General features: G+C 39.8%; 1 protein-coding gene across 3 annotated transcripts in view; it reads right to left on the reverse strand.

The window, feature by feature from the left end:
* CTNNA3 (catenin alpha 3) overlaps window positions 1-27434 on the reverse strand; it is a 369305-nt gene that overhangs the window by 295042 nt on the left and 46829 nt on the right. For all 3 annotated transcript variants that reach the window (XM_014883316.2, XM_088168652.1, XM_088168651.1), the window contains exon 6: window positions 2366-2629. In XM_014883316.2, the coding sequence (XP_014738802.1) occupies window positions 2366-2629 (264 nt within the window). The remainder of the gene's footprint in view (window positions 1-2365; window positions 2630-27434) is intronic.

The raw sequence follows: 27434 nt of genomic DNA on the forward strand, positions 1-27434 counted from the left end.
GGAAGAGATCAGATACACAAGAAACAATCTCGGTGGATCTGATTTAAGAGGCTAAACAGTGGTCAGCTACTCTGAGGTAGCTTAAAGACTCAAGCATTTCAGAGGAGTGACTAGATCCCCGTTTTCTCCCTCACTGGTGTGATCCAGAAGAAAAGAGGGCCCATGGTTATGCAGAAACTGGCTGCCTTTGGTGGAGCTCTGGAGTGACTTAGAGCCCTCTGGCATGTCTCATGTCACTGCTCGCTGCATGGCCACGGTCCCTCAAGGACCAGAGAGCAGCTGAACACGCCCACAGACACTCAGGCATGCAGGACCTGCAGCATTTTGTGAGAAATCTCTTTGCATTCACAAGATCAAAGAGCAGGGAAAGGTAACTTGCACCCACACGCTCTTTTCACAGATCTTAATATGCAATTAAATTTTAAACTTACAATTTTGTGTTTATTTACAAATGACACGGTAGTTACAGGGAGCCTCTAAGAGGAACTGTTGTGAATCTATTGATTTAAGAGTTAGCTACTCTAATTTTACTGGTGGTTTCCTCACCTATAAATCTTTAATAACTTTCACAGTGCCAGCACTGGCAAAGGAAGAATGATATTGCAAAACATCTAGATACTAGATTGTTGGGTAAGCTCTGAGATACATTTCCACACTATAAACATTTAATGAGATTTGTTCCCACCAGACTATTTGCTGCATCAATCTATTCCGTGACACTGTGTTTGCAACAAGAAGATAGAGCAAAGGTTATTTCAGGTCCTTAGCCAATAGAACTTTCTGTAAAGGGAGAAAAGTGTAAGCATCTAACTCATAAAATCATTTCAGAAGTTAAATGCTCTATAAATTGTGCTTTATCTAACTCACACAGCTTCCATTCCCATTTGTGCTACCTAGGTAAAAATATATTTACAACTTGATAAACAACGGCTTTTTACAACCGTCCGACTTCTATGTTCTTACATTTCCAAATGAAAACAAATTCGATTCAAAATATAATTTTTTCCTTTTTGTGATTATCACAAATTTCAAATTTTAGAACAATAATAAATCTTATTGCATTTTTAAATAGTACTGCTTATATAGAGCCATGATGAATTCATCTGCAGTAAAAAAATGCAACCCTTTTGACATTTCTTTTTTTTTATTTTTAAGTAATTCCAGGTAAATAATGGGTCTCATATAAGGGATCTCATTTGTCATTCACAGTTACACTGTAACAACTTATGTATTAGTCTTACACGTTTCTTTTCCCTTCCATTTATTAGGAAAATAGATTAGGAACTGTAATTTTAAAACTCATTGTGAGAAGCAAGAATGGATGGCACATAAGGTGCAGTTGTAGCCTGTTCCTTTGGGGGAAAAGCCTGTCTGATTTGACTTGGAGCATGACTGAGAGGTCTGTTTTCATCAATAAACTGCCACTGTTTTCATCAATAAACTGCCATATTTCAATGTATTTCTTTAATCTTCCATTGAAAATTTTAGATAAAAATCGACTAACATCAGTCCTAACATCAATTTTCCTGAAAATGCATCACAGTCTTAGCACTGGGATGCTGAGATCTGCTAAGTTCAAGAATTCACAATCCAAACCACCCATATTTGCAAATGTGTCTAGAAACACTCATTCCTTTTGTTGATCTGGGCCTACATCACCATGAGGATCATGGTCTGTAGTTTCACCTGCAGGAGATCTTTTACCACTCGTGGCAGGACAATGGAAAATGCCACTGGTGAGAGCCAGAGCCATTAGAAAGAGGAAAAACTGCATAGGAAAGCTTTGGATGAGGCCAGGAATAGAGAAAGTGCTGCCTTCCCCCAGGTATTTGCTTCAATAATGGAAGCAGAAATGCAGAGGTGGTGAAAGCATATTGGCTATGTCATTTTATTTAATGATAAGCAGCAAATATAATGAGGTTTCTGAATGGCTCGATTATACCAATTACAGAATGATCCCACTGACACTTTCTGGAGACAAGGATTCAGCTTGCATGGCAGCAGCTCACATGCAGCAGTGGGCACTGTGAGCTGAGAATGACTTCTGAGCAAACTGAACTCCTGAGCTCTGCCCACTCAGTGCAGGATGTGTCTGTCTCCAGCAGCAGTGACACAACTGGAGCTGACTGAGCCCTCTGCTCCAAGGGAGACAAATACTGAACACACTCCAAGCCTTCATTCCAAACTCCTCTGAAGAAAGTGATCCCTCTCAATGAAATCACTTCAAGTGATATTATTAGACTAGGACTAAGCAGAGCAACAATCTTTACTGCCTTCAGGCTCATCATTTATGATACCAATAGTTATTAAAAAAAATAAATAAACGGTTTTTCCAAAAATATTGTAATCTCACATGTTCACGTACCTCAAGCTCATCAAGTGCACTTCCAAGAGTAGCTGTGTGAGATGCAGGTTGCTCCATTTTATTTCCAACTCCTTGGGAAGCATTAGAAATTACATTGAGAGCATTCTGTATTTCATTGCAAATTGAATCCTTGCTGGCTGTAAGGGATGCAACATCTGAATGTTCCAAACAAGCTGAACATATTGAATGTAGGAAAGCAGAATTTTCCTTCAGGGATGCACGTGCTGCAGCAATTTCATCTCGCTGATTGCTAGATTTCAAATCCTGTCAGCAGAAGAACATGCTGTTTATTTCCAAAAGCACTCCAAAACTGACACATATAAACATTTTTTCATTTCTATCTCTACTCCACTTAAGGAAACATCAAGCTAAATTCATCAAAGTTTGTGAAAATGGACTGTAACAATAGTTACAATTGAATCATCATTACCTCAAGAGAAATGAACAAAGCATGTGTAAAACAACCACAATTTCGAGTGTGTCTTACAACCAGCACCATGAACTGCCTGTGCTTTGTTTGGTTTTAAGCAGTTTTCCTCAGAGAAAACTGCCCTGGAAATTAGCTGTCTTTCCTCCTAGCCATGTCCTTCTCCAGTGGCAACAGGGAAGGACAGAGGTGCACACAGAGTTAAGGCATTCTGTAATTGCTGCATCTGAACAAATTTCCCTGCCCCAGCAGCCTCTGTCTCGGGCACACTGCAGGAAGGAACAGCAGAGGTCAGGATAACAATCCTGCACTCCCAGGGAAGGGGACTGGGGAAGGTGTGGAAATAAAAAACGTGCTTGAGAGAAGCCACCTTGAGGTGCCACTGCCTGCTTCCCCTCCGTCCCTGCTGTGTACACACTTAAACATTCAGGGATCTCACCACACCCATCTCGTTCCTCCCTTCTCCACCCAGACCTCCTCAAAACCCCACAGCCTCCCACCACAGCAGAAACAAGGGACACCCAGCTTGCCAGAAGCCCCCAGTCCGATTTCACCGGTTCCAGGATCAATCGTGGGCACTGTTATTTGCACAGCTGAACCTTATGGGCTTTGGAACAACCACATCAGGCTGTAGCTCCTGCCTCATCTTATTTTATTACAGACATTTTCCCCTGCTTCTTCTGCATCATGTCCCAGTGAAAAGAAAACTAATAGATATTTGTGAAATGGCCTGGGTGAAGGAGACAGTTAAATTCAGAGGAAAAATAAAAAAGGGAAAATAGCACATCTGAGCCTGTGGCACCAGATTCAAATGATGAGAAGAGGCACAATGAGGAATGAACAAGTAAATGCATACAAAACTTCTCACAGCCTGCCCACAGGCAATCTGAAGTCTAATTATTTTCCTTTGCATTGCATCAGGCTCTATATGCATTATTTACAAAAGCATCACAGTATCCACTTCTCACTGCGTGAAGTTTTTAAGTTTATGGCTGAAGAGCATTTGATATTAAATGAACCAGTCCTGTATTTTTAAAATCTCATTTACTCCAAGATATGCATTGGACATAGGATTGCATCTTACTTCCTCAGGCTAACTTGGAAATCTTGGGGATGTAGTAACAAAAAAACCAAAAGCAAACAAAATGAAAGATGTTGTCTTAAGCAGAAGTAGACAACAGTTTAACCAAGTGATCATCTGATTTAGAAAACTGTGCTTTCCTGAGTGCATTAAGACATAACATATTTTTAAATTTTTAATAAACAAATATAGAAATGAATCACCACTGTGCAAGAATGATTTTATTGCCCAGTGTGTTCAAATCCAAATACCACAGCATCACCAACCTCAGTAAAGCAGCTGCAATTTGTCCAGTGCACTGGACTTGTTCAGAAAAGAAGTGTTATTTAAACACTGACTCTGGTTCCAATTAGTGAATCTATCTTTCCTGCAATTACTACCAGACAGCAGACTGCCCTCCTTTCTCCTGTGCTACAAGGAAGCCACAGACCTAGAGATACAACGGAAAGAAAATGCAACACTTCAGCCTAACTGGCTTCCTGTATTAACCATTTCTTACCTTGCCACATCATATGCAAACAAGCAAACCCAAAAGCCTTTAAAAATCACTTTGTCTAACCAGGATTCATAAGAAAACCAATATTGGCAAGCCAGTAGCACAAAGCCAGTAACAGCAGTCAGTAATGTCTGGAAAGGTTCTGTAAGTTAATGTTTTTGTTTCACACAATACTGTAGAGAGATTCAGAGTCATGGCATTGATAAATTCTCCTACAAAGAGCCCCAGTTTTGCCCAGTAACATGTTAAAAAAAAAAAAAAAAAGCTCAGAAATGATGAAATTCATCACTACTTTGTTGTTCAGCTGTGAGCTTGGAGAGCCCCCAAAGAAGCTGTAGAACTGTTATTCCTTTCCATATTGAGTCAGTATTCCTTAGATTTTCCATGTGAAAAAGAAGAAACATCTGATAATGTTAGGCTGATCTTTTGCATAAATGGACAAAAAAAAAAACCCTAAGATTGAGTGAATTCACTATTAAAGCTCTGCATATGTGGATTATCAGAATAATGAATTAGTTCTTTGAAGGGGGAAATTAATCTCTACAAATATCTGCAGTTCATCCAGCTACTTTACTGCACTTCAGGCTATTTTATTTTTTCTTCATGGTTTAGCACTTCTTATTCCAACTTCTTTTTCGAAGACTTCTTTCAGTCTAGCATGTGTTTTTCCACACTAAAACAGTTATGTCATGTGAGACCAGCTGAGATTAAAGATAATCCCATCTCCAACCACTGCCCATCCAAGAGGCCCACTACAGTAACACTGCCCCAAGCTGCTGTCCCAGTCCTTCCAGGACATCCTTCTGTGTCTTCTTTCACCTGGTTGTCCCTGACAAGAATGGAAAATGAATGGATAATCAGAGATTCCCAGCTCTGGATTGTTCCAGCTAAACCCAGTGAATGGACAAGAAGACTTTTAAGAACTTGAAAACTACTTTCATTGTTAAACTTTGATTGCACTACTTCAATAAGGAGAAAAAAGGAGGGGGAAAAAATCTGCTCTTTATGCCACATAATACATCTAAGGTTTGACAGCTCAATACAGCAGGCAGGCAGCTCGTGTTCACTGAGTATTCCCATCAGCACAAGTCACAGGGGCTGGCATCACTGTGGGTACAAATCATGTTCTGCACCAGCTCCAGCTTCTGAGTGCACTGCAGTACCCAGCCTGCTCTCTGCAGAGACTGATGTTACTGAACCCAGTTCTGTATCCAGGAAAAACACACGTGTACAAACCTCCACAATTCCATACTACTACAGAAACAGGGCACAAAAGCATTAATTTTTATCACAGCTTAAACGTGGGCTTTAGCATTCAGCTTTCAGTCAGAAGTGACTGACAAATCGTGCGTAGTGGCTGATTCAAAGACCATCAGAAAGCTCGAGCACTTCCAAGATGACATATTTCATTAGTATTGTGCTGTCCTTTTCAGTGCAAGAAAGCGTCTCAGCGACAAAAGCAAGTGAGAAAGATCTGGGGGCGACACTGAGATGTCCCTGAGCTGTGTCAGTTCTGCCAAGGGAACGCTGTTGACACAGCTGTTAGAGCTCACCCCCCCCCCGAGGGCTCTGCACCCCACAGGACCTTTTCCAGAGAAGCATTTCCCATCAGCAGGGATCACCTGCTATCAGCTCCCCCATCAACCTGACCCTGCCTGCTCTACTAAACACTCCATTTGCCAAGCTGCAAACACCACTGTTCACTTAAATGGCCTATCAATCACATACATAAGTGATTGCAACCACACAAAAGAGAGACATAACCAAACACTGAGAAAAGCTGCTGGCAGGATAAAGGCTTTATTAGCACAAATGAAACACCACTAGATATTAGAGCTACCACCAAAGGTTCCCTTCATGCATTCACAGCGAGCTAAGCACCACTCAGCCTGTCCTTACCAAGCATCATCATAGTATGTGCTTGACTGTGAGGAATTCCAAGCTAACTTTCGAATAAAAATGTCTTACCTGGCCTCTAGACTCATTTTTTCTGACCTGAGAAATCATCAGCATTTCTTAGTGTCTCATGGTATCACTATACTACAGCATGTATAGAGCACAGAAACACCACACACACAAAATACAGACTTTGTATGGACAAAACTGGAGGTAGAGTTTGTTTGCATCATATGCATGAATCCACAAAATATCAAATGTTACAGTACAAATGCATATCAATGGTAGCATTATGCCCTCTGTCTCCCAGCAGTCTTTATAAAACTGGATCTTGGAGTCCACTGAGAGCAAGCAGGGAAGGGATTCCCAGGACTGAGGTTCCCAGCAGAACTGCTCCCTGTATCAATACCTGTCTACTATTCATCATACAGGTGTGACAGATGATACCACAAAGTTCTCTTCTACAAAGCCATGACTGGTTAACACCCCTGCTCTTGCAATTTACTCTTGTTTTCCAGGAATTCCTTGTTCAGGCAGGCAAGGATGCAGTTTCTTCTGATGATTTGGTTGCATCAGATTGCAACTACTGCACAATACTCTGTCTGTCCAAAGCTCTGGGAAATTCTAGCCCAGTATTGATGGAGCAGTCCTTGCTGTCACTTTTCTCCTGTTTCAGGATCTGGTCCCTGCACTCCTGCCGTTAACTTGCAGTCTCCTAGATGAAGTAGCTGATTTGGAAAGGGAGCAAAGCAATTTTTTTCCCATAAGAATTACTACATTAGAATGAGCTTGCCTAGAACTAGAGCAGGAACCATTCATCAAGGAGAGGGCTCAGAAGGTAGGAACCTCCAGAAGGTCTTGTCACATCTGGAAGCTTTAACTAAACTGTTAAAAGCTTTCAGGAAGTGTTCTGGCCTGGACATTTTTCAATGGAAGATGAGTCACTGAAAAATGCAGCAGAACAGATGAATGTGTATTCATTCACAACTATTTTTCTCATGATTTTATTAAACTCTCATAATGCCATATGTGATTATTTTACTTGCTTCTTTTCTGAGGTGTTAAAATTAGAAGAGATTTGGGCATGTTTCTTGGCTTGAAAACTTGTTTCACTCTCTGCCTTAGTGGTATTAGGCTATTTACAAGCAGCCTAAGTAAATCCTTACTGCTGGCACATCCTTCATACAGGGTCCAGGAGCACTTTCACTGATACAGTTTAACATTTAACACACAGCAAACAACTCTTCCACATTTGGCCTGTTCAAGCCACCTTTTCCTGTAAGTGATCATGCCAGAACACACTACATCTGTATGGATCTCTTCTCCAACAAAACAGCTCAAGTTTCTCCTCATTTCAAGCAGAACATAGTTCAGTTTTCCTAGATTTATTACCTTGTTATGAGAGATGGGGAATCATCAGCAATAAACAGGTATCAGGCAGTCTGTTCCACCTGCTCTTTTCTCACAGATTATATACTCAACAAATCTTCATGGCCTTTGCCCCTATTCTACTGTCAAATTCCAGGTACAATTTAGCTCTTTTTAATATTAATTATAAAGACTTCCAAAATATTTTAAAATACTTTATTACCATTTTTTCAAATTAAAAAAAGCCCCACACCTAAAACAAGGTGAAGCAAGGAAATGAATGGCAGCCCCCTGCAGCCTGAGATGCACCCAAAGCAGAGTGCAGGAATATTAAGTTTCTCTAACGTGCAGACACGTCCGATTGACGTGTGTAAAGAGCATCACTCAGGCAAACAGGACTGAAGTGCTAATCCATCAAAAGCAGCTTATTAGCATTACCAATTCCAGCAATGCTAACAGCAGGGTTTGTTTTCAATGCTCAGCTGAAACTGCAAAATGAGCTGGGTTCAAGTATTTATCATGGACAATTCCCTTTTTTTTTCCTGTATATCAATTTAGGTTTTTAAATTTTGTTTTCTGCATACCTTGCAAACACAGAAACTCAGAGCGAGAAAGAAGCAGCCATAAGCCCTTGAGCTCTGAACTGAATGTTAATGCATTATATGTGATAGATTTAATACAGAACTGAGAATAAATGACTTCCAGCAGCTGCACTCTAGACCTATAAATTGCCATGAGTACTACAAAATCCATACAGAGGAAGAACAACTGTATAATTTACAGCATCAGTATGTGTCAAGAAATGCTGCAAATACAGAACTTGATTCCTTCTTTTTTAATATTCCTATTAAAATCAGAAATTATCCTTACATAGATTCCATTCAGATTAGGAATTTTGTTCATCTTCCCTGCTGCCACATCAATGCAGAACACCATTTAAGTCTTACCACTGTTAATTCAAAAAGCACAAACACCAAAAGAGTTTGATAAAACAAACATGTGAGAAGCTAAGGATTAGCTTGTGTTTTACACAGCAAATGCTCTGAGAAGATGAGGAAAGTGCAGAACTCTGATGAGATTATTTATATACTGCACAGCAGCAAATCTGAGGGGCAAAGGTTTACATGGATGGATTTTTCTCAAGCTGCATCCCTACCAACAGCAGGAAGTACCAAACTTCTTTTTCCAGACAACAGACACTGTAACAGTTGTTTTTATTAAAACAAACAAGCACCACAATCTCTACTAACATCCTTATTAACACAAGTAATTTCAAAATCCATGGAGCCAACAAGGATTCTGTTTTGCTGAGGACATTACAAACAGCTCCAGGACTGGGATCAGTATGAGACTGCATTGCCTGCTCCATTTATTACCTTTAGAGACTGTTAACAGTGGTTTAAACCTCCAATTTAAATTGTAAGTCAGCTTCAAACTTTTATAGTTGAACTGACCCAACTTTTACTGTTTAATTGACTCAATGACTTCCAGGTCTCTCCAAAGTGCATTTTTTATGTAGCAGTAAAGTTGTTAAATGCTGTTTTCTTGATCTCTAAATAGGTAAGAAATGAAGTGTTCAAGTCCCATGAAAAAATCCAGCTGAAGTAAACTGCTCTGAAATAAGGCATTTTACTACAATTTGTGTTGCAGAAAGTCCAAAGTTTCAATACATAATTTCCATTTTCCTAAGCTGAATGCTTGTCAGAGGTTCAGTCACATGAAAGCCCTTCAAACTGGTCAGAACTCAGCCTTACCCCTGTGTCAGACACAACACTAAAAACACACCAGGAAGCCTGTTTGTAACTATTATCTCACATAATTGACATTATTTTAACAGACCTGTCCCCCATCCTCTGTCCACACAGAACTTCAAATTCCACTTCAGTCTGGGAAAACTCATTAAAGAAAAAATTGCAGGTGAGAAATTAAGTCTGAAAAAAAAATAAAATAAGGCTTACTTTGCACTGGCTTGCATAACATTTTCCATTACAAAACCTCTGCTTTCACCTGTTCTTAATTTGGACAAATTAATAGGTTGGGCTAGAACTGCTCACATCAGATTTTGAAGAGGGCTGTTGATTTTTCCTTATTTGATGGGGTATTTTGTTCAGAGAAAATCACTTTATTCTGCTTAAAGGAAAGCATTCTCCCCATACTAATAAAGCCTGAGCAGTATTTTCTGGAGAAAATACACTATCTGAGGTTTTTTTGGAACAATTGATTTAAGATTTGCTTCCTTTAATATCACCTAAAGTTGAAGCAGCAACAAAGAAGAGCAAGCACAAAACACTAGAGAGTAATGGGCAGAGAGAAGGAAACTCAGGACCCAGGCTCCTGACAGGGAGCACGAGGTGAAGGATCAGAAACAGCATCCTCAGCCCTTCCATATCTGCTCTGTCCAACTGAGAATACTTTTTAACTCCAACTCTTTGTCACAAATTCAATGTGAAAAAGCAATTTTCTCTAAATTGGTTTTAAAAACTCTTCTTTAAGAAAGTAAGTTATTCCTCCCTACTAATTATAAGCCATGGTATTGAAGCAATCACATACTATTCTTCCAATTAGTCAGTCAGTGCAAAGCTTGGTATTTCACACAGAATTACAGCAAAATTGTACAGAATCAAAGCAATTTCTGTAATTGCCCTGTTAAGTCTTTGAAGGCCTGATGGTTTGCTGTCTGTAAGCTCTTTTATTTTTTCTGTCTGCATCCCACCAAAGCCTGCCTATTCACCATCAGCAGGCACATTTCTTACCTCTCACCTGATGCTTTGCAGGATGTAAAGACTGTAAATCGTATTAGAGGAAGCAAAAATTGAGGGGAAAGAGAGAAAAGAAGAGACTAAGGATGAAAAGTAAGTTACAGAGTGGGAATGCTGAATGAAGGAAAGAGGCAGGGGACTCCTTAAAGCAGAAGGACCAGCAGGTATGGCAGAGCAGCACACGTGGCCATCGTGTCTTGGGCAGCCTGGGATCTTCTCAGGGTGTGGGATCTGACAGGTGAGCACAGCAGCCCCTCCTGACCTGGAGGAGAAAGGCATTCATTCCAACATCCCCAAGCACAGAACACACCAAGCTCAGTTTCTCTGTCCCATCTCCCTCTGCACTCTTTTCTGTCTCTCCAGCCGTGTGTCAAAGAAGCAAATAACACTGGCTAGATGGGAACAGAGGTCAACAGGCAGCACTGCAACTACTCCCAGAGAATAACCTGGTGGTTTAGCTTTCATCTTAGCAGGCCCCATTAGCAAAACCAGGCTAAGAAAATCAGTCTGTGCAGTACCAGACTCCCCAAGACCAAATAATTTCTCACATGCAGGACTTCAATACTTTTTTTTTTTTAACATTTCATACAGAAACTAGCTTCATGTGCCCAGCAAGGGCTGGATGCTCACACAGCAGGACTTTGTGCTACTGTCAGCTCCTCACGAGCAGCCACTCCTCTGAGATGAATCCCATGTTATCAATGACCCCATGGTTTTCCAGTGTCACTCACAATTTGATTAAACACAGATTAGATCAAAAATCTTCTCAAGTCCAGTGAGGACTACATGAGCCTTTGCAAAATATGTGAATAAATGAGCACAACAAAATATCAACAGTCTTCTTTTATGTTCATGGATCTGCTCTTTTAAGAGTTGACTTCGACATTTCTTTCATTGACTAGCTAAGTATTGCCCAATTAGTTGAAATGTAATTACTTTCCTCTCATTACAGTATCAAGTCTTGAGTTTGCAGCACACTCACAAATTCCAAGGCTTACAAGGATCTATATTGCTTTTCACTTACAATTCTGGATGAGTGCTGTAATTTCCCGGGTTGGTGAGACATATCATCTCATAGTTTCAGGACTGTGAATTCCATTTATATAAAAACTGCAGTGGAGTTCTTTTGTCTTGGAAAGTTTATTTAACATGAAAATAACCTTTTTGAAATGTTTCCTTTCTTCTAGATCGTTCTTGTGACATATTCATGCAGCATTGAAACTTTTTTCATAAGACAATACCTCACTGTTAAAATGATAAATCACACTCAATGACTATCTAATCAATTTACTTTTTAGATTATTATTAGAACATCGTTTCTGAAAAGTGAACAGAATTTTTAAAAAGTGTAATCCTTCAGAGACCTGATCTTCAAAACTAAGAAGCATAACTGCCAACTGAAAGGGAACAAATCTTTTGTATTTCATTATAATAGTCAATTTTTGCACAATATTGAAGACATTACTCTTGCTCAGGGAAAAAGTTCCAACATTTCTAATACGAATTTCTTTGGGCAGGGATGTGAGATGAGTTGTGTATCTGTATCCTTTACAATCAAGTTTCTTGGATGTCCTCCCACAGTGGATGTGAAGTTTGTGGCTCACTCAGAGGCAATGCTGCAGGATGAGAGGAAGAGCAGAGGTGAAGGATGGCTGTGGGAGCAGCACACAGCACACAGAATGGCACAGCAGCAGGGACACAGGCTGGCACACAGCAGCAGGGACACAGAATGGCACTCAGCAGCAGGGACACAGAATGGCACACAGCACACAGAATGGCACACAGCAGCAGGGACACAGAATGGCACAGCAGCAGGGACACAGAATGGCACACAGCACACAGACTGGCACACGGCAGCAGGGACACAGAATGGCACACAGCAGCAGGGACACAACAGCAGCAGGGACACAGAATGGCACACAGCACACAGAATGGCACACAGCAGCAGGGACACAGAATGGCACACAGCACACAGAATGGCACAGCAGCAGGGACACAGAATGGCACAGCAGCAGGGACACAGAGTGGCACACGGCAGCAGGGACACAGAATGGCACAGCAGCAGGGACACAGAATGGCACACAGCAGCAGGGACACAGAGTGGCACAGCAGCAGGGACACAGAGTGGCACACAGCACACAGAATGGCACAGCAGCAGGGACACAGAATGGCACACAGCACACAGAATGGCAGCACAGCAGCAGGGACACAGAATGGCAGCACAGCAGCAGGGACACAGAATGACACACAGCACACAGAATGGCACACAGCACACAGAATGGCACACAGCAGCAGGGACACAGAATGGCACACAGCAGCAGGGACACAGAGTGGCACATAGCAGCAGGGACACAGACTGGCAGCACAGCTCACATTCAGCTTTCTGTTCTCATCAGTCAGGGAGAGAAAGGAAAGGAAGAGGAGGAAGCAGGAGGTGCTTGGGGCTGCAGCCATCTTTGGAAGGCTTGATAAACACTCCCACCTCACTCTAAGCCATGTGTATTTCCTGGGTTTGGGGGTTCTTTCTGCATTGTTTTGTTGGTTTGGGGTTTTTTAAGGAGTTTTTTGTTCTGCTTGAGGCTTTTCTGTCATTTTAGTTGGGTTGCTTGGGTTTTTTAGGAGCCATTCTCTGAAACCAAAGAAATTTGTTTCAAAATTGCCCAAGTCTTCAACATAATTTTAATGTTCTTCATCACACATTCCCTCTACAGAATTATGACCAAACTGGAAACCTGATCAGGAAAGCATAGCATGGAAAACATTCTCCTGTTAAACTGGTAGTCATATGCTAACAGCAACAAGAAAACAACACCCAAAAAAGCTATTTAACAAGTGCATACACCTGCATTCTGTATACTTACTCATCTTACAACACCCACACAGCAGCTGTGGCATGTCTGTTATTAACTGTTTTTCCTGCTTTTTAGACACTCTTCTTCCAACTTAGACAAAAATAATTTGTCCTTGTTAAACAGTCACAGAATGACAACTTCTAGATTTAAAATTAGTCTCATCAATCACTGCAGCAAAGAAAAATGCCCCAAAATCAAAACATTTGAAATTCTATTGAGCAGTATATTAACCAGCTAGCCCTGAAAACTCAGGTTTGTGACAATCACTTAAGTGTGTTTACATCTGCTGCTGATTCAGCCTGTTAATGCCACAGTAACAGAAAACTGCCAAAAAGCCAACCACATAATAACAGTTGCCCTGGCAAACAATTTTGGTAATTACAGTCTTCTCAGATAATGAAGTAAAAAGCAATTTACAATCTCTATAAGATGATTTTTTTCTAAGGTAACAAAATTCTTTCCATATAGCACTTGGATGTTGCATTCACTGGGTGCTACATTGCAAGGAAACTTCCTGATCATTCATGGCCATTTACAGTAATTACACAATAAACTGCAAAACAAAAATACACATTTTATGTGACCTGGCTAAACTTGCAGCTTCTGTAAGTTACAAGAGTAGTGGTTTAAGTGGATCTACATGCCAGAGAAAAGACAATCAGCATGAGAAAACTAAATAGCAAACTAGCCACATATTATAACATATAATGTTCCCCTTATCATATAATTCACTGTTCACTGTTATAAAACAGGAGAAAATGAGAACTTCAGAGGATAAATCAGTAAAATAAGTTTTACCTACTTTTAATGTGAAAAAAAACCCTGCTTCAAAAATGCAGTAATTCACTCTCAAAGAGAACAAACCCAAAAGATGAATGTAACTACTCTCCTGCTCTTTGCAGGGGCTCCTTATCAATACACAGACCGATGCCCTGGCCCATTGGTCCCTGCCAAGCTCACACTCAGCTCCCACACACAACACAGGGCACCAGTCCAGGAGGAACTGAAGAGGGTGACTAAGCTTTTCATCACTGAGCTGGAAACAATACCAGCCAGAGCATGACCTTCAAATGAGGATTAATTTATCTTCAAAGAACTGACCCAAACTTTACCATTAGGTTAAGCAATAATTTATTCCTCTCCAGGGCAAGGTACAGAATTTTCCCACAGACTATCTATCTATGCATTATAACTGGGGAAAACTCTTCCAAAGCCATTAAAACTCCTTCCTTTTTTTTCTGCAAGGAGCATTTTATAGCAATAACTGCTGGAAGCTAACAAGGGACTTGATTCATAAGGTACTTTGTGCCTACTCACTACTGAGATCATTCTCTTACTCAGGCTCTGATTCAGCAAAGGCCCACAGAGGTGTCTCTGAAAACAGGAGTGACACCACCAGCCTCCATGGACTAGAGACATACCTGCTGTTTCATTCTAAATAATTATGATGTGGGAGTTGGTAGACTAATAAATGGACAGACTGTCAGTAGGACAGAGAACAGCTGCTGTGTGTCATCTCTAATCATCAGAAAAAAGTAAGATTTGAACCTCTGGACTTCAAACAAAGGCCCCACACACTCATATCAAATCCTTGGACTGTATAGTTCATCAAATACCAGATGTCAAAAATCAAATACTCTAATCAAGTCTTCTTAGTCAGTAATTAAAACTAAAAGAAAATTCATTTTATCACTTAGATGGATTTCCCAGAATTTTCTAGATTCTTCTACTTTAGAAAAGGTTAAAGATTAAATTTTTAAAAGGAATGCAAGGCTGCAAATTAATAGTTTGCACAAAGCAAACAGCTCATTAGAAACACCACAGGTAATGAGTTTATCATCTTTCTGGTGTCCAGTCAATAAAGAAAAACAGACATTTAACTGAAATGAAGGCATTAGCTTTCCATGAATAGACAATTCAATATACCAGTTAAGAGAAAGCCAAGAACCAAATGATCACAATATGGTGTGGTTAACACAGCCAACAAATCACAGCAGCCTGTCTTGTATATTAAAAAAAAAAACCAAAACCACTCAAAATTCAACTCTTTTATTTTCCACTTTCCACATGAGTGCTCTGAATCTCCAGTTCTTACAGCCAGAGATACCTTTTTTGTCAGGATTATGGCTGGGTATACTCATACCAATAGATTAACTTCTGTAGGACTCAATACTCCACCCCAACTCTGTAAACCTTTTTGGAACCTCCAGGCTTGCAGTTCCTTGGTGAAACATCCAGTTAAAGGAGGATAAGAGTGTCAGAATAACAGCTACACATAACTACTTCTCTATTTATGCCATCTGCAGTTCTCTAAATCACATGGATGTGTGCTTTGAAGAATATTATAACTCTGCATTTGCAGTTTACTATCACAGTAAAGGTCAAATGGAGAAGCTACAGTTGACTAAATTACATTATGCTACTGTTTCATTAAGAAGTTTTATGCACAGTCATGTTGTAAGGAATTACTCACAATATTTAAATCATTAAAGAAAAAAAAAGCCTTACTATACTCAGAAATACTCCAATGGGTAACAAGCTGAAAAAAAACCCACATTCAGTAACTCATTTTGCCTTCATTTTAAGTCAGAGAATTTCTGAACAGTTCCATTTCATCAGTTTCATTATCAAAAATATTTGCTAAGGACAGGCAGCAAAAATATTTAATTAGTTGCAGCAGCTTCAATGCCAAGCAAGAACACAAATGAATGAATAAACAGGTTAAGTGCACAGAGCAGAAATGCCATAATAAGTTAGGTTAAGTACAAATCCAAGAAATGTGAACATTTGGTTATACAAAGATGCCTTTGGACTCACACATTTCACCCTGCCATGGGACAGCTTTGTTCAGTTTTCTCCTTCAGCAAAGTTAAAAGGATGGCCTGAAGAAAAGTGACTTGGACAAACACAGAGTGACCTATGACAAAGAGTCACACTGTGGGAAATGGAGAGAAAAAGACCAAATGGATGAATCATCCAAAATTTCCTTCTCTTCACAGGAGAATGAAGGTAGTCTGTTCAAAACAGAAACTCTGTCAAATACTTGAATTAAATATAAAAGAGTAAGTCAAACACATAAAGGACAAAAATCAACACTAGCAAAACATTTTAAAAAGTTGAATTAGTCAGGGACACCAAAGACTGCAAGAAAAGTTCTGGAAACATTGACAGAGTAGGAGGAAGTTGAAGTAAATGCTGAGTCAGATTCTTCTTTGAAGGATAAGTTCACTGAATTTTTTTTCCAGACATCACTTCAAAGATCAGCATAACTTAAAAAAGAACATAAGATTTCAGATTAGTACTGTAAAAGAACACACTGAAGAATACTTAGGACAACCTGGTATCTCTGGAATTGCCTAAACCTGTTCAGTTTCATCCCATGGTACCCTGAGCAAGTGTGAGAGTCATAAGTGATTCACCTGACACCCTGCTGGACTACTGATGGGGTAATTAGAGAAAAATAATACAGCCTTCAAGTGAGGATTCCACTAAAAGAGGAAAACAAGGAAGAGCAATGGAACAGAAGTCTAACTATAACTCTTAAAAGAAAAATCCACTGCAATTACAGAAAAAGAAAATTCAAAGTTACACAGTTTGGGCTGGCTCAAGCAATCTCCTCTCTTTCTCTAACAGAAGCAGGGGCTGTGAGAAAAGGAGATGGCAATAATCCATGTCATTTCTCCAGCATGGCTTTGAATCCCTTGACAAATGAGGTTCAGGAAGCAGGTCCAAACAACATGCTCTAAATGAAATTAGCATAAGGATTGTACAAAAAGATCATCAAGGAAAACATCCTGGAATAGACAATAAAGGACCACAATCCAATTGAAAGATGTCTTAAATTAAGGCTCATCAGAACTTTTTTCTGCAACTGGAAAGAACCCTAAATATTCTCAACCAAGGTTATGTAAAAGGGAGTAAGCTGAAAGAGCAAATAAAGATTACAAAGGGCAAAATGAAAACTGAAATGGTCTCAATAACTAGCATAACTAGACCTACATCTAAAAGCAATTTAAAAACACACATTTCAACATGCACAAATGTCTGTAATCAAACTGGAAAGAACAAACTGCTGGCTATATTGGAGTCCTACAGAAAAAGAATCCCAACAGGGAATTCACATCTTCATGCAATGGAAACATGCTGCCCTGTTGTAAATCCATCTCCAATTCTGCCTGAAACAAACAATATTAAAGAGAAGCAGTGTTTTCTGAGAGGCACATTTATTTTTCTCACAGAACCTGTGAAAAATAATTAATTACTCATAGCAATATTAATTTTATTATTTATAGTAATAATTTAATTATGTATCTTCCAACCTTTCACATAACCTGCTCAAAAGCTATTACTCATATTCTGGAATCTCTAATATTACAATTCTCAAGTTTAGCTCCAAACACTCTATCGGGCTAAGAGCTTCTCAAACACTTCTGAACACATCTCAAAACTTGTAACTGAAAAATCTCTTGGACAACACTGCTTCCAACAGTTCCATGAATCAGGTGCATATCCTGGCACAGCTTTGCACACCACTAATCCACAACATCTTTACACGTCACAGGAGTGCTGTAATTAGTGCTATACAAACTGAAAAGCAGCAGAGAGACCTGGTTAAACATCAGCAGGAAAATGATTTTGCTAAATGTTTAAGGTTGCATGGAATTCAACAGGCATCCATCCCCATCAAGTGGTGCCTTTTGTCCCTCACTGATTGAAATGATGTGCCTCTGATGAGCCTCTGCCATCATCATATCTGCCACCATCCCTCCTCTCCAATTTCCTGTCTAAGAGCCCTTTCTTTGCTCGCTTTATTGCTCTTGTGAGCGAGCAGGCAAATTACAGGCACTGCATTAATGTGCTCCAAGGGCACTGCCGGTCTCCCTGCAAGCCTCTAACACACAATGTTTACAAACATCTGTTATTATCCCTGTCCACCACCCCGGCTCTTTCCAACAACACCAAACCAGTAATCACCCTGAAATACGTCCTCTCGCAGCATGTTCAGGTCATAGCCAGGGCAGCTTTGCATTTAGTGATTGTCACATCTCTCACAATTAGTTTCTTGCAAACAGAGCCGTTCCCCATGGGTTCAGGCTCAGGAAATGCCCTACTGACACTGAAAACGTCCCAAGCACAGCTTTGGTAGCCAGCAGTGAGGAGCAGGGGCTGCCTGGGAAGAGACAGTGAGATCCTGCGAGGTCTGTGCTTCCAGGGCACCCAGAGGTGTGGGCAGCACACCCCAGACAAGCCCAGCAGTCTGTGCTCATGGCTGAGGGGAGAAAGGGCACAATGTCCTTATCAACTCCTTCCATTCTCACCCCAGCACACAAGGGAACCAGAGAATCATGCTTGGTTTTACAGAACGACTCACCTTAGTCTAGACCGGCTCTATTTTAAAACAAGGTTTTGCACACCCCTAGTCATAATTCATGACACCTTCTAATGCTCAAATACAACATTTTTCAAAGCCATGTCAATCCATATGTGTCCCATTTTCCATCACCACAGCAGTATGAAAGAAGACAAAGGGGAGGACAGTTAAACCACTTAACATGCATTTCTTCCCAATGTGTCTGAATAAATCAGCATGAGAATATAAAAATGACTGCTTTTTCAAAATTACATGTGTAAGGATGGAGGGCTAAGACTCAGAGCATTCAATAGATTTTGTTTTCAATTTCATGTTTACACTGAATGAGTCACCTTCCATTTTCATTTCTTAGAAACTCTGGGTAAATTACTAAAATGACAAAATTAGTGACATACTTTTTGCACTAAGATCTGAACTGTTTTTGTACTTTTTCTCCTTATTTGGTTGTAAAGTAATTGATTTTGTACATCCTATGCTAAATGTGAAAACCTGTGCTCTTAATTTGAACATCTCAGATTCGTGAACTGATTTTCAGACAGCTTTTCCCAGTTTGGGAGTCAGCTGCCCAGGCTCAGATTTCCATGGCATAGCCTCTCTCCATGCACTGGAATTCTGCCTCCTCAGTGCAGCACAGCAGAGGGCAGCTGAGCTCCCACGAAATGCTCCGTGGTGACCATGGGGGGACAGAACGTGCAGGAGTCCATCTGCTTCACTGCAGCCCTCACACAATGTCTGGGAAGACAGAAACATCAAATTCACCCTTGATGAACACCCAACTCTTCAATATTCCAGCCCTGCCTTCCACACAGAGCCCAGAGCTCACACAAAGCCCCTGAACTTATCCTTACCTTGGCACACAACCCACAGCCTACCAGAAAGCAGGAAAGAACTTCTCAGAAAAGGCAAGACTGGCTGCAATATCAAAACCATTTTCACCTTCATTTGGTTTTTACAGTCCCTATGCTTAGTGACCTCAAGACAGAGGGCTGAAGATCTAAAATTAAAGCTTCAAAGAAGTTATTGTTGTAATTGTGAGAATTTTGATACAAATTTTGAGCAGAGAAAGAACAAGCCTTCACACATCTCTACACAGTTCATAAACAACACTGCTCAGCAGTCTGTCACTTGCAGTCTTACTTCTTTTATTATTATTTTTAAAATTATTTCCTAATTTCCTTAACACCTCCCTACAGAGAGAGGGAACAGCTTTAATGGAACACATTTAAAATACTTGTGCTGGCATCCTGGCCCCATCAGAGCTTCAACACTGACTTAAATAAAAAATGCACTTCAAATGTCATTTATAAAAGAAAATACTTGTTGGTCAAAAGGACATTTTGTAGAAGAAGAGAAAAAGGCCAAGATCACTTTCTTCTGCTTGACCATAAGAAAGAAATTCCAGCATTTGTGAACCAGTTGAACCAGTGTGAACCAGATTAACTGCCCAGTTAAACAAAAAGCAGAAATACCTGCTGCACTATTGAGCCAGCATTTCAATTTAAAGAATTATTCCTACAAATATCATCAAATCAAAAGACTCTCTAGAAAATAATGATTCCAGATAATCCACACACAGTTTCAGTCCAAGCCCTACAATTATGACACAAACCAATTTCAAATCCCTCAAACAGCCTTACTTTGATAATACACCTCAAGCTTAAATCTGTATGTTACTGCAGCAGAATAAACACCACATTCCATCAAGAGTGCTAAGATCAAGAATTAGAAAAAAACCAGAAGTTTCTTGAAGACATACCTACCTAATATACCTACTAATTAGTTTCCTGAATGTTAGATTCCTTGAAAACTCGATAAATATAAAAACTTATGTTCAGTAAGGTAACTAGAAAGGCCTATTTAGTAAGTACACATTCTTTGATAAGCTGCAAAGCTAAGCAATTTTTGAACATTACAAAACAATTGAGGTAAAATATGTCTTACTGAACATGCAGATAAGCAAGTATTTCTGAAATCCAGTGAGTGACAGATAATAACCACTGCACAAGGGATTCCTCCTGAAGTGCTTTGTTAGAAACACACCCTGTCAGCATTTCCATTCTTTAGGAAGTAGTCAGAAGGTTTAAGGAGGAGTGCAGACTCCAGCTCTGGAATTTCCAAACACCTTCAATCAGACACGGCACAATTCTCCAGGAGATCCATGCTCCCACAGACCTGCAGCCATTCCTACACACCAAGCACTTCTCCATGGTGCACTGTAAGTGCATTTTTCCCCTGGAGCCCTATTTTCTCCTCCCCTAGCCTCGATGGACCATTCAGCAGCTGTGAGGAGCAATAAAAATGAAGTAGCTGTTTTATTTAGTATGAGATGGGGGGATTCAGTGGCAGGGCCAAAGAGCAATGCTGGCAGTCACAGAGGTGAGAGCTGGAAGTGCCAGGAGTGCCTGAGCAAACACACACGAATGAAAACTGAGTTTCCCTCCACCATCTCCAGCTGCTGCAGCAAGGGTTAAACAACAATGAATCCTGGCTGCAGGACACACAGACCAGATCTCATTTCTACTCCCTGCATCCTGCAGCCACACCAAGGGAGGCAGCAGGGCCAGCACTCCCTGAAAAACAGAGCACGCAGGGAGGATGCCTCTGGAAACACCCAGTGCTCCTCTCTGGGTGGAAGAAATCATTAGCCATTTAAGATTCAAATATTTATGTACTTACATAAACAAATTCCAAATTTATTTATGTAAAAGGAACTCTAGGAAAGGCACAGTTGTGCCACTTTTTCTGAATAAATCATGCATACAAAAAGGACTGTTGAAAAAGAAAGAAAAAGATTTCATCAGTGTGTATTATCTTTATGGTCATACTAATTTAACAAAAGAAATAGAAATTTATATAACAATACACTAAAAAGAGCTTGTGTTATTTCACAAAGCCAAGGAAAAACGTTAGAGGTTATTCACCAGAATTTAAATCCATGTTTCCATTTGATTCATAAAACCATCTATGATACTGATGAAAATGCTTCTCAAACTGCAAAAACATGTGACCCCACAAGAGATCTATAAATACACTTAAAAACTACAAACAGTAAGCTACATAATCAATTTGGAACAAAAATTTTAAAGTGTGCTCTAGTCTTCTGGTGTTTACACTTCACCTGAATCTGCAGGTCAAAGATGTTAACACTCAGAACATCATCAGCTCATCATCCTTTTTATTTTCACTTTGTCATTGAAAACAACCTGGTATAATGTTGTCTCACTAGCTTTTTGTTCCCAGATCCTATAACCTTACCTCCCTAATGGCTGCTGTGATCAACCATGTGAAAATTATTGCAGCAAATGTTGAAATTGGAAAAAAAAAAAAGATTAATTGTGGTTGTACCAGAAGGGATATGTAAAGCACATCACATTGCTCAGTTTTAAATAGGTCACGAGCTAGAAGGGAAATGAACACCTCTCATGCACCAGGGAGCTGGGTAATGTTAAAAATCTTACATTTTCTTTGACACCCTAGAATGAGCAGAAATCTACTGACTTCTGTATCACTGCAACAATACTGAAGCAGTTTCATTTTGACAAAATTTATTCGTTTAAAACTTAACCACGGCAAAAGCAAAAATAATTTCTCCTGAACAGAATGGATGGCAGCCACATGCCATGGCAGCCAGGAAGTGCCAGACTCCTGATCACACAGAACCACATCCTGTGGGGCTCATCTCTCAGATTTTTTCACCCTGGATTTCACCTGAAGCCCTGGAAGATTTATAGCCACTGCACATCAGGTATTGACTGAATGGCTCATATTTGCTTTTTGAGAATGATTTGGAAAGAACTGGTTTTGTCCCAACTCATCTTTTCACAAGCTTCTGACATGCTGTCCGTGAGGATTTAGCCCAAACAGGAATGCTGGCAACTTGGTGTTAAACCCAGTTTGACCCAAACCCCAGACAGGGCCTTCTCTGAGAGCATCAAATTCTGCATTGGTCCCACAGCTGCCTCTGAGCATTTTTCAAGCACATGATTTAACATGCAGTCATTTAAGAGTGAACAGGTTTTTCAGAGAAGGTCAAAGGTGCTAATGTTTATAAATCTCCTGAATCTCTTCTCTTTGTAGAGGATGATCATGGAACTACATCATCTGGCATCTGTCCTAGGGTGACTTTAGGATGTTTGTATCCCCAATTGTCTGTTCTGCTTATGCTGGATATTGAGTTCTGAGAACCAAAAGGGGAAGAAGGAAAAGTGGTGGAATGTCTGAGGCACCTGTATTCAAAAACATAAAAATAAAAACTTCAGCTCTCACCCTCTGTCAAGGACTGTGTTGTCTGCTGCACAGACAACAAAAAAAGAGCTCTCCTTTACTTTTAATTCATTTTTTAACTGAAACAGAAAAGTTCCCTGAACTATGACTTTTCTTCTTGCAACTGATCAGCCTACTCTAGACCAAAAACTCAAAAGCTCACTCCTGTGGCCCACCAGGGCACAGGACACAGCATTTTCCAGCACAGGAGGGACTGACAAAAAAACTAAATGAGCCAAACTACAGCCCACAAAAAGAACTCTCTCTAAATTTGCCATCTCTTCAAAACAGTGAAAAATTCTATTGTTTAGTATTATTCATTTTCCTGCTTGTAAATACTTTTCTGGTTAAATAAACAGGTTTTTTCCACTTTTCTTTAAAAAGAATTATCTCCTGAAAAGTTTCAGGAGGAGCCAGTTGAATTTGCTTTCTGAAAAACAAGCACTTCAAGAATTTCCTCCCAAAATTTGCCACAAACTAAAACAAGTACAGCATCACACTGAGCTCTCTCTTCTCTGATTACTGAATTCTTGCCAGGATATGCCATTCCCTTCATTTTTCATCATCACATGACCACCAAAAGCATTAGAATCAGTTCTTAAAAAGACTAAATGTGGTTATAACTTCTTCATCACACAGGCCTGCATTCTTCCACACTTCTTCTACACTGTTATTCCAAACAGGTTTAGCTTTACTCATGGGTACTAGGCACTACTGCAATTCCTGAGTAAACTCCCATGAAGCTCTGAAATACTTTCTTCAGCAAGAACAGTTGCAATTTCTTCTTCAAAAATTGTTGTCACAAGCCAGCATATCTTTCAAACCATTAAAACAATTAGTGCTAGCACTGAACAGAATTTGTGTTCCTAGATCTAGGATCTTATTTCAATCTGACCCCACCTGCCATTCCTATTTTAAATGCAGAAGATCCCTTCCAACCCAAAACATTCTGTGATTCAAAGCTCCTGTGATCATTAGCTGAGGGCCTACCCCTGGAGAAATGCTGCAAAAACAATGAAGAGAATGTATACAGATTTAGAAATGTACTTACATCAAATGTCACTAAAAGAACACTGCACCACTTCTCAATCTAAACTACTTTCCTAAATAAAACACTTTGAGTACAAAAGTGAAGAGGAAGTGCTATTATCTAAACTCTTCTATTTTATTTAGAGAAAACTAAGCTTTCTACTCATGTCTTCAATGGATATCACCAACAAAAGAAGACAATTAAGGCTTCAAGGAGAGGCATGTTCACCCTACAGAGAACCCTGTCCAATTCCTGCAGCACTGAGAGATCAGACAAACCTCACGTAGTTACTGGCATGACTGAAATATCTCTGCCTGAAGCACAGACCCAGAAAGCTTCAATTGCTGCAGGGAAGCACAAGATCTGGATGTCTCAGGGTCACACAGAAGCAATGGCTCTAAAATTTGTTCCAGTAGTACTGATTTATCAAGGCCCTGGAAGGCTACTAACCAAAATCACAGTGAACTTCATATATATTCTCTTCTGGCTACTATTTCAGGAATCAAAAAATCCAGGAGGACAAGAACAGCTTAATGTGTGTGGTAAGAGACAATGACCACTTACACTAGGAATCATAAATTTCTATAATTAGAGAAGTTACCAAACACATCCAGTTTTACCTGAGTAAAACTGAACAAGTAAAGGAAATATTTATCCACGTTTCAAACATGCCTGGAGATAAAATCTCTGGATTACTTCTTACATTTCATGTGCTGCTCCAAAAGCTTTGGGTTACAACAGCTGAATCTTTCAATCTGATTTGTTGATGCAAAATGTAGGTACTGACAGAGTAGAGCTGCATTATTTTTGCCTGATTGCTTATGCTTTAATTGGGAGTGATAAAGTAAAATCTGCAGCAGTTTGTCTGCTGTTACCTATTTTCAGACATGAAGTGACTCTAGATAGGCACCACACAATCTTCTGCAGGGAGATTATTCAGTAATTCCCTTTTATTTGTATGTGAGGACTCATTTTGTCTCCACACCACTCCCAGGAGAGAGGAGCAGATGGAAAACGTCACAACTACTCAGTGCTGGCTTATCTCCCTGATCATAGTGAAAAGTGACTCTGGTGTGAGAAGCATTAACAGATATGTGAGCAGCAGGTCAGGCTCAGGCAGCAGTGATGAGTGTAGTGGGTGATGGAGTATTAAAGAGAGCTGCTACAATATCTGCAGTCTTGGATGGCTAGAAATTGTATTTCTGTCACAGAAGGAGGTAAGGGAAAAAAAAATTCTGTCTCAACTGATGGCTTCTGCACACTGCTAGTCCCAATGTGGCAATGGACTTGCAGAATAATATCTTTTCATTCCACACAGTGCTAAAGCTGATACTGGAACGCTGTTCTTTTGTCTAAACCAGAAATGGTTAGTCAATGTTTGGATTTTATTCTACAGAAGGAAACAACCCCTTATATCCAAAATATAAATTCAGTTCACAAGTCTCACTCTCAGTCAAAACTTACTGCATTTTGCTGCAGCTTTAACATTGCTAATAAAGTTTCTGCTGATTTCACTAACAAGCCAGAAACTAAAGAACCATGTAAAATCAAAGCTTTTGATTTTACAGCCTGCAGGCAGTTTTAAATTTGCATCTATTTGAAACATCCAGATTTCTCGTTGTAATTTTTCAGTAATTGCAAGCAGGCCAGCACATCCAAAGTAGGCAGAGCTGCTACACGTGTCCATGTCAGTGTCCAGCACCACTGCCCTGCAAGGGAAAGGGCTGCACAACAGGTCCCCAGGGATGAAAAATCTCCTTCTTGCAAACTTGTGCAGCACTGCACTGCAATTAGCACCGTGGGTAACTCCTTATAACAGTTATCTCCATGCACACGTGGCTCAGCACTGCTTTTTAAATGGCATTTCAAAAAACAAACCTCACCTTCCACAGCACAGCTCTAAGTTCTGTAAGTATGTTTTTACCAAATGTTCTTCTTCTACCACTAATTTTTTGATGATTATTTTGCTCACCCTTTCAGTTCTGTCGAGGGGGGGGGAAGAATTTTTTGTTCCTTCTGCACGTCCTGCTTCTTAACTTTGCACAGACATGGTCTACAACTGCAAAGCTGTGAATACATGATTCAGGAATCAGCTGCAATACCTGTCTGTTTGTGCTTAAAAAGGTACCCACATGATAGGCTCATTCAGGACTCCAGCAGTTTCAAAAAACAAACAAACATTAACAAGAGTCTCCACATTTCTGGGTTGTAAAGATAAATAATGAGCCCTTTTTTAGCTTTGGGGAAGTTTACTTAAAAGGGAAATTGTATCTGCCTGTCTGCAGCAGCTGCTGGGAGAAAAACACCAGCATTACATGAATCAGCCAAGAGGGAAAACTGAAGCAGGCAATTCTTTTAAAAAAGTTACCTTCAAATTATGCCTGAATGTGGATGTTATGGCTCCTTAAGAATTCAGGGATTGGTTAAAATCATATCAGAAAGAGTAATACAGACTTGCAAGGTAGGTACTGTCTGCTATTTTAAAAAGACACTTTAATCCTAAAAGCACCAAAGCACATATCAGGGCTCTGCACTGAGTGTCAGACACACCCAAGGCTAACTTCTAATAATCTCACAGAGTGGATTACATTTCTGTCTTCCCCAGTGGTTTTTTCTGCATTCAAAAATAAGTTCACCTTTTAGAACAGGTCGTCCATGAAAAATTTCAGCCCTAAGGATGAATATTTTGAGAGCTCTGAGCATATAAAATAGAAAGCCAAAAGGAAAACAGTGTTTCAACTCCAACCACAGACTGGCATTGTGAACCAGCAAGCTTTGAAGGAGAAATATCTTCTACTGCTACTGCAATTTTCTCCTTCCTTGCTAAAAACAGTGACTGAAAATAAATTCTCTTGAAAAGCCACTCATTTTGGAAAATATAATATTTTTGTTTAAATAATTGTATCAAGGACATACTAATTCCCCTCTTATAGATAACTGCATGCAATAAGGAGAAAAAATGTACAGTTATTACTGAATTTATTTCTAGAACTAATATTAATAGCCTGTAGGTAGCTTTTTTCCCCCATAGAGAATTATAATGAGTTACATCCTGGTCTGTTTTGCACTTTCTTTTAACAGCCCCCAGCAAAGACCAGGAAATCTTTCTCTCACACTTTCCATTCTAAAGATTATAGCCTAAAAGTTCATTTTGTATGAGGAAATAAACTGAAAAAACTAGAATATCATTTTATTTATCTCTTTAGTTAGACCCTTCTCATACCATTTCAGGATTACTATCTCCCACTCCAATGTTGCAATTAAATGAACCAAAATCTTCCAACCAAGACTAATTAAAGCTGTAGTTTCTCAACTACAAAGTCAGTATACACAGTAACCTATGAACATTTTCCTTATATATGTTTTCAATGTCACTGCTGGTGGTAAATGAAACACAAGCACAATATATACATCAAAACCAAAAACATGGTAAAAGCCTCCTTCTGGTCAAGCCCTTTCAGGAATGATCTGCAGGAAGGGATGATCAAAAAAAAAGTGAAATGCATTTCATTTCAATGTGCATTTT

The sequence above is a fragment of the Sturnus vulgaris genome, chromosome 8 (genome assembly GCF_052056855.1).
Source record: "Sturnus vulgaris isolate bStuVul1 chromosome 8, bStuVul1.hap1, whole genome shotgun sequence".
NCBI classification, from domain to species: Eukaryota; Metazoa; Chordata; class Aves; order Passeriformes; family Sturnidae; genus Sturnus; species Sturnus vulgaris.